General features: G+C 40.9%; 1 protein-coding gene across 1 annotated transcript in view; it reads right to left on the bottom strand.

Moving 5' to 3' along the window:
* Positions 1-7,248, bottom strand: part of LOC110192746 (protein FRA10AC1) — a 52,890-nt gene extending 45,642 nt beyond the window's left edge. Inside the window, exons 1-2 of the mRNA XM_020964123.2 lie at positions 6,890-7,248; positions 3,663-3,736 (exon numbers count right to left, since the gene is read on the bottom strand). Of these exons, the coding sequence (XP_020819782.1) occupies positions 3,663-3,736; positions 6,890-6,922 (107 nt within the window). The 5' untranslated portion in view covers positions 6,923-7,248. The remainder of the gene's footprint in view (positions 1-3,662; positions 3,737-6,889) is intronic.
* Positions 7,249-13,505: the final 6,257 nt, after the last annotated feature.

Below are 13,505 nucleotides of genomic sequence, written 5' to 3'. Positions count from 1 at the left end.
AGGAACTGGGGATATTTGGCGTGGAGAACGGAAGATTCAAGGGGCACATGACAGCTATTTTCAAGAACCTGAAAGTCTGTCATGTGGAAGAGGGATTAGACTTCTTCTGTCTGGCCCCAGATGGCCAGTGGGTGGAAGTCACAACAAGGTAAATTTAGACTTGGTATGAGGAAAAACTTCCTAACATTCTAAGCTATCCAAAAGTGAAATGGGCTATCTGTAGAGGACCTGGGTTCTCCCCCAAGCTAGATGTCTTCAAGCAAAGGCTATGTAATCACATGTTATGTGTGTTGTAGTCAATGTTTCTTTTTCAGATATGGGTTGGACTAAGACAGTGAGGCTCCTAAAACTTCTGTAATACTGTAATTCTGGTAATACCAGAAGAAACAGAAGACAATGTCCAAGAAGAGGGCCAGCAATAAAACTCATGACATCAGATGTCTAAATTCAAATGCACAAAGTGTGGAGTAATAAACAGAGTCAACTAGAGATCTTAATACAAATACAAGGAGGAAAATATGACCTCAAAGGCACTTGATGGGATAGGACTCAGAACTTGAATATGGCTTTACAAGGATATGAATTATTTAAAAGGAATAGAATGAATTAAAGGAGGTAAAGTAATATTGTATATTAATGAAATAAGCTCCTGTGAAGAAATCCATTAGCCAGAGGAGAGAAATATGGTAGAGACTAGGCAAGGAACAATAAGAGGGAAAATGAAAAGTGACACTGTTGCAGGGATATATTATGTACATTACGTGAATAGAAAGAAAAATTAGATGAAGAGTTTGGAAAACATCACAAAATTGGCACAGAACCATGATACTGTAGTGGTCTATGGCTTAAACTATTCAAACATCTGCTGGAACTCTCTCACTACCAAAAGCAGAGGAGCTGAAAATTTGTGACCTGCTTCACTGATAATTTTATCCTTCAAAAGATATAAAGAGAAATAAGGAAGGACTACAAATCTTAAGCCAATTATGACAAACTAGGAGGCAATGACTGCTGATGCAGAAAGACACTGGAAACCTCAAAGGCAAATAAAGTAGGTCCTCCAAGAAAGGAAGTCATAATCAGTTTCACAACAGAAACAAGTTTTCCTTGTTTCTGCTACCTTACCAGAAATGGTAAGAGGATCAAAGAATACACCACAAATGAATCAGCTGAAGAAACTACTATTTTTTTTAGCTAGAAAAGAGAAGACTTAAGGAGAACTAGGTAGCTGTCTATGATTATCTAAAGGGCTATGATGAGGAAAAGGGAGGACATTTATTTTGCTTGGCCCCAGAATCAAAATCAGGATTGGTGGGTATATGTGTAAAAAAAAAAAGGCAGATATGTTTGACATAAGGAAGAACTTCCTAATAATTAGAGATGTCCAAAAGTACAATCAGTTGGAAATTTTTAAGCAAAGGCAGCATGACTACTTGGTAAAAATGTTATGGAAGAGAATCTTGTTAAGGTTAGAGTATATGACTAAGGTCCCTGCCAATCATCACATTCTATGCCTATGCTTCATTCACTCCCTTTCTTCTTCTTTCATACTATCTAACCACAGCACCTTACACAAAATAATTGACTGATATATGAATTAAATCCAATTCAACAAATGTTTGAGTGTGTACTGTATGTACTATACTGTATTTAGAATGAGTAATGCATAAACAGCATCAAAGATGTCAAAAAACTAGTGAAAAATTCAATTGTGATTCTAACATATCTACTCTTTAAAAGTTTTGGCATGTTTCCACTTCTTTCTTTGATGTTTCATTGCTAGCATGAGCTGTGAATACTATATTCAATTACTAGTTACTATTTTCCACACATAAATATTATATTATTTTATTTTATAGTACTTCCATCGAGAGGTCAGAAATGGTCAAATCAAACTTTCTTGTTCATCACTCAAGATATGAGATAATATTCACACAAAGAATTTGGAACGACAGTAAGGAGCCAATAAAGGAAAAGGAAGACTAGCAGTTAGAAACATAGTAAAAAAAAAAAGAGACAACAGGATCACTGAAGCCGAGAGATTAGAAAGTGCCTAATAGAGGGAACAGCCAACTGTATATAAAGCTGAAGAGGGATAAAGGAGGATAAGGACACAAAAAAGGTCATCAGATTTGGTAATGATGGCCTTTGGGACGTGAGAAAATGATTGAAAACAATTAAGAAGAAAGTCAAAAGTGAAAACAAAATGTATGGAGATGGAATGATAGGAGGTTATAGTTAGCTGGAGGAATTTCAAAATTCTTGATCATAAAGTGGAATAAATTGATTGACTATGTTAAGAACAATTTAAATAAATGGGTGGATTAGCTACCTATGAAAATCTTGCCAGAAGTAGAATGTCCTAAGAAATTCTGACTAGGTAGGAAAATATTGATGAGGGGAGAGTATATCCCCAAAATCTCATTAAGAAAACAATATTCTGAAGTATAATTTATAATAGTAACTCACTTTTATGCAGTATTTTAAGGTTTACAGAACACTTCACCCCATGAGGTGGATAATAAAGAGATAAAACATTATATAAATGTGTGCACCATTATCCCCATTTCACAGATGAGAAAAATGAAGTTTAAAGAAACTGACATACTCATTGTCACACAACAAAGAAGTGTCAGAGCTACATCTCTACAGGGTCCTCTGACTCCAAAACTAGTGACCTTTTTACTACACAATGATACAATCTGGGAAACTATAACTTAAGGTAAAACCAGAAATTTGATAAGTAATATCAAGAGTTGGCTAGTAAAAAACATTTATAATGTTTCTCTAGCACAATCAAAAGGAAGACAAACTCCAAGATTCTAGACAATAAATGCTGGTAGGTTAAATAGAAAATTTCTGGACTGGAGAAAGGCAATTCACCAAGCTACCACAATGTGACAGAAATGCTGCTTGAAGAACATCAAACTCCCTTTGCCCTAATTCTATTCTCAGTAAGGAACCTTTTTAGCTATAATTTGGTATTAGTAAATATAGCTACCAGGAGTGCCTTGTGTACATATGACACATCCCAGTTACAGTAACAAGTATATATTTTCCATTATACATTAATAAATTGACAACATGAGTCAGTCTCTTCTAAGTTTGGTTAACGTGAATCAGCCCCTAAAAACTTGATCACCCCTGATGAATTTATAAAGTCAAATTTCCAAACCTACAAAGCTAAGGGACCCTGGAACATAGTGATCTTGCCAAGGTACAGCCACCCAAAAGGCCCAGCTGAATTAATCAGCTAGACTCTCTCTACTCATCTTAATTACAATCAAAGGCTCAGTCCATTCATCCAAGTTACTATTTAAACTTGGCTTTATACTCTTGGCTTTCATTTTGCAGCAAAGCATTAGGAAAGAAAATGGATCAGGCAAATTCTCAGAGTTAACAAAATCTCAAGCAAAGCATGTTTCATAAATGAATAATATATGCAACAGATGGACCTAACAGCTTTGATCTTTTTTCCTTCTGTTTTCTGAAAAACATACACTGCCAACAAATCCATCCTATAGCACCATTATTTTCTTAATTTTTCAAAACAGTTCTCAGCATCACAGTACACTGGAAAGAAATTTTTATTCATTAGAAATACAATCATCTGCAGAGGTATGAAAATATTCTGCACAAAATTTAAGATAAGAGTTAGGTACCTTTTTCTTTTTTTAGGTTCTCCACAGTTCTCATCATCACTAAAATCAGAGTCATAGCTTCCATGGCCATGTATCTGAAAAGAAATAAGAGAAACTGACTGCTTGTAATCTTACTACAAGAAATTGACTTCAAATTATTTCGTAATGTGAACATTTGAAATAATGTCTGAAATTATATAAACGTTAGCTTGAGACACTTTTTACAGAATAAGTTTAATAACTAGCAAAATGCAACTAGATGATACAGAAGATAGAGACACTGGTCCCAGAATCAGGAAAATTTGATTTCAAATCTATCCTGAGACATTTACTAGCTGTGTGACACTGGGCAAGTCACTTAACCTCTAACTGCCCTAGTTTCCTAATCTGTAAAACAGTGATAATAATAGCACCTACCTTCCAGGATTGCTGTGAGGATAAAACAAGATAAAATTTGCAAAACTCTTTGCAAACCTTAAAACATTTCATAAATGTTAACTGTTATTATTATTTGAAGAAGGAAATGGTGAACCACTCCAGTATCTTTGCGATGAAAACCCCAAAGAGGGTCACAAAGAGTTGGATATGACTGAAAAATGACTGAACAAATTATTATTATTATTATTATATGACAATTACAACAAAGTTCTTATGAAAACTGTGCAGATCACATTCATTGCTTTATGATCATATTATACATATATAGGAAAACCTTTTTTTCACAAAATAGGATAATATTATTCATGTTGGGTATACATAGGCTACAACATATTACCAATGACAAATTGCACATGTGAATCAATCTAATTAAAAAATATGTCACTGGAAAATTTTACTTAATAGAGTGATAGCTTTAGAGTCAAGAAGACTAGAGTTCAAATCCAGCCTCAGATACTTACTAGCCATGTGACCCTGCTCAAGTTCTTAATTTCTCTCAACCTCAGTTTCCACATCTCTAAAATAGAGATAATAATAGCACCTTCCTCTCAGGGTTGTGAAGATCAAATGAAATCATAAACATAAAGCACTTTGTAAACATTAAAGCACTATATGAATGTTAGCTTTTATTACTATTATTATTATTATTATTATCACATAGCCAGGTGAAGACATAACACACAGGCCACATAATCCACTACTACTAATGCAATGTAAAGAGGTCTAGAGGAAAACCAACTGAACTTAGGGTGGACCTCCTGTGGTGAATTTATGTACAGAGAAGGCAGGGACAGGTTGTGGCTTGTACCACTGGAAGTACCTCTCATCAATGAGATCTACTAAAGTGCTCAAGTTAAAAGTGTAAGCATTATTGTCTGGACTAGAGATTGAAGGCTCTCAAGATATCGTCTAGTTATAGTACAATGGCTCAACCTTTTCTGTGTCTGGCCCCTTTCTGGTGAAACTTACTAATCCCTTCTCAGAATAATGATTTCAAACATACAAAAACAAAAGATTACAAAAAAAGTATATTGAAATAAAGATATATTTTTTCCCATCTAAGTTTATGGACCCCCTGAAATCTATCCCCAGGCTAAGAATACCTAATCTAGTCCAACATCTCATTTTATAGATGAGTGAAATGAGACTTAGAGAAAGGGAAATGACTTGCCCAAAGTCAAACAGGCATTAAATGACATGACTATGAATAAAATCTCTGACTCCAGATCAGTGCTCTTTATATCATCATACCACACTGGCTCAGCTAGTCTTCATTCATTCATTTATTCAGCCAGCATTTATTAAGTGCCTACTACATGCCAGGTACCATAATACGCAATGTAATACAAAGAGGGCAAGCAAAACATATATAAATGAATCAACATAAAGTAATTTACAGAACAGAATGCCAGCAACTGAGGATGAAGTTAGATCTTGTGTATTAGATAGTGACATCTAACTCTTGTTTTTTAGATGAGGAAACAGGCCCAGAGAATTAAGGTGATTTGCTGTCATTCACACCAAAAAAAAGTTAAAATAACTTTAGAAGCTAATGCTTATATCCAAGGATGCTTCACTCCAAATATTCTAATCTTTTAAACATCTCCAGAGGGGATTTCCATGAACTGTCTCTGTAGCCTTTTTCTTACGACTTTCACTGTCATTATGTTTCCTAATACCCACCTTAAATTCCTACAGTTGCAATTTGGGCCATTTTTTTTTGTTCAATTGTGTAATCAGTGAAATAGTTATCATCCTATACAATAACTTCTATATTATCCAACATGGTCAAGAATAAAGTGCTTGTTAATTCTTTACCCACCATTTGAAAAAACTGAGGGTAAAAAAATATGCTAAGGTTTTTTTTAATATTTCAAGGAAAATGAAGTGTAAAAAAGAAAAGTTACAAAGGAACTGAGGAATAAAAATCAACCCTTTTTCACAGTGCTAACTCCTGGAGGTCTACATAATAAAATCTGATCTTATTTAAATAACTTCTTAGGTTCTTAATAACAGCTCATATTTCTAGAGCACCTTGAGGTTTATAAAGCACTTTCTTCACAACAACCCTAAGGTGGGTAGCCCTATTCTGCCAGCCAAGGTCGAAGCCACGCTGGCCTACTTGCAGGTTCTCCAACACAACTTGCCTCCCCCGTGTTTGGGATGCTCTGCTCCTTCCCCTCCACCTCTTGGTGACCCCCTGCTAATGCCTTCCCTTTTTCTCTGGTGTCCTTGTATGTCCCTACATGGTTACGGGTTGTGCCCATGAGGACGAGCCCTCCTACTGGTGGCCGTCCGGGTTTTCGTTTCACGTCTCAGTATTTCCAGCTCGTGCCACATAACAAGCTGGCCGGCTTCTATACATGACGTCACTGCCTCCGGAGCGCGTACGCGCTTCTGTTTACACCACACCGACACTCCCCCTCCCCCACCCCGGAGTCAGGGGGAAGCTCCCTGAGGGCAGGTGGAATTTCGCGGGTCTCGGTAACGCTGAGAATAGCAGCCTCTGTAGGGCAGTGTCAGGAGGGGGAGGGGGAGGTGACGGATGAGGGAGGGGCTCCAGTTGTCCTCCCCCCACCCTGACGGCCGGGGTCCAGCCTCAAATCCCCGCTTCTAGAAGCCCTCGACTGTTAGGAACATAAGAGGTCAGGGCCGGGTCTCACAAGCTCGAGAGGCGAAGCCTCCAGACCCGGACGCAGACCCCGGAGGGTCCACGCGGCCGCCCCCGCCTCTCCTCCCGCAGCTCGCGCCCAGGTTCCCCCAGCTCACACACCCCCGGACCCGCCCCCGATGCTGCAACGACCACGCACCGCCTGAGAGAGCCGCTGCTGGGCCGCCTCCATGGTCGGCAGCCGCACAGCCTCACGGGAACCGCCCCTCCAGCCTCGCTCTCCTCTGGACCCCGGATCTCAGGGGCTTCTTCCGCCTGCCCCGCTCCGCCGCTGGTGCCACCAGGGAAAAGCGCCGGCCCCCGCTTCCGCGAAAGGCCGCTGCTGCCGCGTCCTGTCGCCTAAAGGGACCGGTCGGAAACCCGGGTGCCGGAAGAGACGCCTTGGAGCTTTCGCGAACCCTGGACCCTGCGAGGCGAACGTGCTAACGTGCTCCAGCGGCCCACCGTCTGATAGGATGCTGGCGCTTAGAAAAGCCCTCTTTGGAACAAACTGTGGCGAATATAAGCAGACACACACAAATATAGTCTCATCCTCCCCTCCTCCCCTTCCCTCTTTTCTTTTCTCCCACCCTTCCTCTCTCCCTCCTTCCCCTCCCTTCTCCCTCTTCCCCTCCCCGCCCTCATTCTCTCTTCCCCTTTCCCTCCTGTCCCCCTTTACATCTCTCTCTCCCATTTATTTTTCCCTTTTCCTTTCCCCTCCTGCCGAGGACCCCCACCCCCCACCCCGCACGCGCGCTCTCCAGTCATCTGCAGCTTGTTACAGCATAAACCATGATGTTATGGTCATGGCGGGTTATTTGCAAATACTTAATCATGAGCACTTCAATAAAAGACATTTGTAAAAGAGGGATTTGTAAAGCCCTTAGTGCAGTGCCTGCCACATAGTAGATGCTTTAAAAATGCTTGTTACCCTTTCCACCAAATTCTTCTTGTCTTTAGGTATACGATAAGCCCTATTTCTCTATTTGCCTCTCCAAGGAAAACCTGTGAGCTATCCTATTTATCTGCAATTTTGTTCTTCTGATTTAAATGATGGTAAAAATAATAGCTAAAATTTATATAATGCTTACCATGTGCCAAGTGCTTTACAATTACCCTACAAAGTAGATGCTGTTATCCCATTTTACTGCTGGGGAAACTAGGGCAAGGAGGTTAAATGACTTGCCTAGGGTCATACAGCTTGTAAGTGTGTGAGACTGGATTTGAACTTACCTCTTCCGACGCTACACCACCTAGCTTCCCCTCTATAGTGAGAAGACTACATAGAAAGCATATTATCAAATTTGTAGATGGCAGAGCTTGAATAGTTAACATAATGGATGACAGAATTAAGATCTAAAAAGATCTTGAAGTGTTAGAACAATGGACCAAATGTTGATGAAATTTAATTGGGTCCTTATGAAGAAATTACACTAAAGTCTTCATGGTGTGGAGGTAATCCTGGGTTCTCAAAGGCTGTGCCAATGAAGTGTGAACTCTGACAGGACAACTTGTATAGTTGTCATCTGAGGAGAGACACTGTGTCTCCCATCTTGTTTAATTTTCGATGACTATCCCCAATGTCTGGAATTCTGTCCACAAAAGAAATCCCAGATGTCAAGTAATTACTTGGTCATCTGCTTTTTCTCATAAGAATAAAGCTAAACAACCTCCAGGGCAGTGGCACATAGTAGGCACTTGAAAAACTTTTGTTGTTTGACTATAACATGGATTAAATGTTAATTGAATCACTGCAAAATTATTTAGTCAAAAGAACAAAGCAGCCTTTTAAGAGGCATTTGACTAGCTTCCTGGCTTTCTTCAACTCTCAGCTAAAATCACACCATCTACAAGAAGGTCTTCCTGGTTCCCTCCCCCTAGTGCTAATGCCTTCCTTCTAAGATTATTGCCAATTTATCCTAATCACCACCTCCCTAAAAAGCCACAACAAATCCAATGTCTTTTTTTCAATATTCATTCCCTCGACCTCTCTGTAGCCTTTGATATTGTTGATCATTCTCTTCTCCTTGACACTCCCTTCTTTCTAGGTTTTCAGAACAGCAGTCTCTTGGTTTTCTTCCTACCTATCTGATGTCTCCTCTGTCTCTTTTGCTGGATGGTCTTCCACATCATGCTTTCTAACCATAGATGTCCATAAGGGTTGTGTCCCGTGCCTTTTCTTCTTCCTCTATACTACTTCACTTGGTGATCTCATCAATTCCCAAGGCTTTAATTACTATCTCTATGCTGATAATTCTTAGGTCTACTTATTCGGCCCCAAACTTTTTGCTGACTTCCAACCTTGCATTTCCAACTACCTTTCAGTCATCTTAAACTGGAGGTCTGGTAGGCATCTTAAACTCTCTATGTCCAAAACTGAACTTGTGACTTTTCCCCCTAAAACTACCCAACCACACACACACCTTCTCTATTACTTATTAACAAATGACCCCCCAGGGCCATAAAGGAACTGGAAATGAAATAGAATCCATACACCAACTAAAAGCATTTATTGTCTGAGAAAAAGGCTTGTAGGGGAGAGAAGATCCTACAAGGGAGGAAAGAGACAGACAGAGAGAGAGAGAGAGAGAGAGAGAGAGAGAGAGAGAGCAGAGAGAGAGAGAGAGAGAGACAGAGAGACAGAGAGAGAGAGAGAGAGAGAGAGAGAGAGACAGAGACAGAGACAGAGACAGAGACAGAGACAGAGAGAGAGTTCTTCAGCTGCTCAAAGGGGAGTGGGAAAAGGAGATATTATAGTTTCTAGATGCTCTTGTGCAGGGAGCAGGGGTTAAGGGAGAAGACGTCTGTAGATACAATAAGCCAGGAAGCAGCATGTTTAGAAACTCCCAAGCAAAGCCTTAAGTCTGCAGCTTCTGCTGGAGGTTGCCCTTGAGCTGATCAAGGCTGGTTCTGTGGTTTCTGGCAGCTACAAGCATCTTCAAATTGGGCTAGAGTGCACTCGCAAAGGATCACTGGTATGTCAAGTAGCATTTCACCTCAGAAATCCTTGTAATTGAATGGTTGTTGTGCAACTCCATCATCCTGCTCCCCTGTGAAGAAGGGAATTTCTAACATATGTTATAGTCATTACCGAGCCCACCTTAACATAGTGTAGAGGACAATACCATCCTCCCATCCCTCAGGCTCACAATGTAAGTGCCATCCTCAATTCCTCACTCTCTCTCACCCCCCATATCAACGCTAATCGATTTCACCTTTGCAGCATCTCTCCAGTAAGCCCCCTTCTTTCCTCTGAAACTGTCTCCCCTCTAGTACAGGCCCTCATCACCTCTTATCTGGACTATTGTAATAGCTATTACAATAGCCTGCTGGTGGGTCTGCCTGCCTCAGGTCTCTCCCTATTCCAATCCATCCTTGCTTCGGCCACCAAAGTGATTTTCCTAAAGCGAAGTTCTGAACATGTCACCTCCCTACTCAAACTCCAGTGGCTCCCTATTGCTTCTAGGATCAAATACAAAATGCCATATTTGGCATTTGAAGTCCTTCATAACCTACCTCCCTTCAACATTTCCAGTCTTTCTACTTTACGCTCAAAAACATACTCTGATCCAGCAACACTGGCTTCCTCACTGTCCCACAAAGTGCTCCATCTCTCAGCTCTGGGCACTTTCTCTGGCTGTCCTCCATGTCTAGAACTCTATCCCTCTGACCTCCCTTGCTTCCTTTAAGTCCCAACTAAAATTTCACCTTTTACAGGAAGCCTTCCCCAGCTCCTCTCAATCTAGTGCCTTCTCTCAGTAAATTATTTCCTATTTATTCTGTATATAGCTTGCTTTGCATATATATATATATATATATATATATATATATATATATATATTTGCTTTTGTATTGTCTCCCATTAGATTGTAAGCTCTTTGAGGACAGGGATTTCTTTGCTTCTTTTTGCATACCAACCATCCTTAATAAATGTGTGCGTATGTATACATATGTGTATATATATATGTACACACACATATAATTTGTTTTTGCATAGTTGTTTACACTTTGTCTCCTGCATTAGATTGTGAGCTCCTTCAGGAAAGGTTATGTTTCTGTCTTTTTTTGGTATCCCTAATGCAAAGCCCAGTGCCTGGCACATAGTAGGTACTTAATACAATTTTCTTGACGACTCAACTAAGTTTGGAGAAGTGACTCTTGGGCAGATGGCTGCAGAGTGATCGATTTTTGGCTGAAGCATCTCTCAAAAAAGATCTAAGAAGTCATAGAGGGGTTGAAATCAGTGTCAGTGGAGGGCTTGCACAGACCAATGAGATCCTTCAGACAAGTTGTGAGGAAAGCCCTTTGAAAACCTTAAAGCATTACATACATGTAAACTATTGGAGAGATTTTAATCCGATACTAGTTATGGAGCAAGTAACTTTACTTCCTGAAAATCTTAAAGCACTGTGTAAATGTGTTGTTATTACTATAAATGTAAATTCCTATCCAGTCCAAAAAAATCAGCTTCAGAAGTTGAAGGTGATTGAGGTGTGGCTGCACAGCAGTTTGTCTAGAATAGATCTGAATGTACTAGCAGCTCAGTAGGAGTCAACAATGCCACACTGCAGCCAAAAAAACCAAAACCTGAAACAGGATTAGGGTTCATTGAGAAGGTATGGGCCAGGTGGTGCAGTGGATAGAGCACCAGCCCTGGAGTCAGGACGACCTCAGTTCAAATCCGGCCTTAGACACTTGGTACTTACAAGCTGTGTGACCCTAGCAAGTCACTTAACCCCAATTGCCTCACCAAAGGGGGGGGGGGGGAAGAGAAAGTATGTGTGTCCAGAACACAGCAGCTGGTAGAATATTGCTGTACTCTGTCCTGGCCAGATCCCACCTGGAATGAGAATTGTGTGCACCAAGTACCACATTATAGGAAGTATAATGACAAGTGGGAGAGCATCCAAGGAGTCTTTCTATCTCCCCCATCCCCCTTACCCCAGCTACATCCTCAGGACTTCTGCCCTGAAGCTAAACTTTGTTTTCTATGTTTTTTCCCCTAACTATTAGTTCCTTGAGGTAGGGGACGGTCTTAATATGCCTGTTTGTATCCCTAGCACTCAGCCCAGAGCTTGGCACATATTAAACACTTAAATATATTTTCATTTGTTTATGTGACTAAGATTGGGAGGGGCATCAAAACCATGCTCTTTAAAGCTCATTTGAAGGAACTGGGGGAGGTGGGGTTAGTGTTGAGATAGGATGTGATTTCTATCTTCAAAGATTTGAAGGATTATCATATTAAACAAAGGTTAGAGTTATTCTGCTTGGCCTCAAAAACGAGAAATGAGAGCGTTGAGTTTGTCACAGAGGTAGATTTAAGCTCAATGTAAGAAAAACTTGGGGAGCAAGAGTCTGTTTCTTCCCTTTGGTGCTAAAGCTGTCATTTGACCACCGCCTCTCTCAGTCTGCCCTCCCTTCTATCAGCCCCCTACCCTTTCTACTTCTCTCCCTTCTACTCACCCCTCCCTTTTCTTTTCCCTTTCCCCTCCTATTTCCTATGGGGTAAGTTAGATTTCTATACCTAACTGATTATGTTATTCCCTCTTCGAACCAAATCTAATGACAGTAAGATTCAAAGGTTCTCCCTCCCTTCTTTCCCTCTACTGTATTAGGTTTTTGCACCTTTTCATGTGATATTGATGGAGGCAGGGCCCAAGACAAGATTTTTGCCTTTGCCCCAAAGAGAATCTGACTCCAAGTTGTCTACAAACCCCAACTCTTATCTCCCCTTGAAAGCCCTAGCTTACCTTTAGATCTTATTCAGATGCACCTTCAACCCTTGCCCTGAATAGAATCTGGCTCCTGTTTGTCTAGAAGACCCAGAAAAACCCTTAAACCTTCAAATTTCCTAATCGACTCCCCTCATCTCCCTTTGAAAGCCTTAGACTCCCTTTTGTCTATAGGCCCCAGAAAGGCCTTCCTTTATCTCCTTTTGAAAGTCCTAGCCCCACCTTGATTTTGTGCAGATGCCTTTCAAACTTCTGCCTTCCTGTTCCCTCCATTATCTATTCCCATTGTCTATTCAATCTCTCTGACCTCCCCAATTAGAATTCTTACCTAGACCCTTTCCCCAACCCCCTTCTCTGGCCACCCAATGTTAACTTTAGTATTTAAGATCCACCTTGGCCCTCATTCAGATGCTGAGAATCTCATGCCCGCTGGTCTTTACGGGCATCACCTGGTCAATGTGATTTATCACTAATAAACTTTTCCTCTGGCTGAAGAAGATTTGAGTTGAATTCATTTAGCAGGGCCCGGTACCGCGGTCTTGGGGTCCCAGCACCCCAAAACCCCTAGACCTCTTCATATATGGTTCCCTGACCGGGAAACACTGCTAAACCTCAAACTCTTCTTCAGCCACGACTGGTAAGCCTCCCCCTCCCCAATTCCTTTGTTGTTTTGTGGCTGGGAGGGGGTTTTCCAAGCAGCTAGCTAAGCTTGCCTTGGAAGGGTTTTCGGGCCTGATCTCTCAGGTCCCTGTAAGTCAGACAGCTAGAAGGCTGTCTCGAACTCCGCCTGACGCTCCCAGGCTTTTCGGTCCAGTGCCTCTGCTTGAGCACTTGGACCTGGGTAATACCTTCCTTAGCATAGAGGACGGACTCCCTATCAGGAAGCGTAGGTCCAAACCTCTCAGTTCTCTCAGTGCTAGGGAACTGGAAAACCATTGGATATTTTTTTCTTTCCCCTAAGCCCACAATGGGTCAATCCTCTTCAATTCCAGAATTCACCTTTGGGCTGTCTTTTACAAAATTGGAAAAGTTTTAGCTTCT

The sequence above is a fragment of the Phascolarctos cinereus genome, unplaced genomic scaffold, assembly GCF_003287225.1.
Source record: "Phascolarctos cinereus isolate Bilbo 61053 unplaced genomic scaffold, phaCin_HiC Scaffold_3;HRSCAF=262, whole genome shotgun sequence".
NCBI lineage: Eukaryota > Metazoa > Chordata > Mammalia > Diprotodontia > Phascolarctidae > Phascolarctos > Phascolarctos cinereus.
This window is presented reverse-complemented; position numbering and strand designations above follow the sequence as displayed.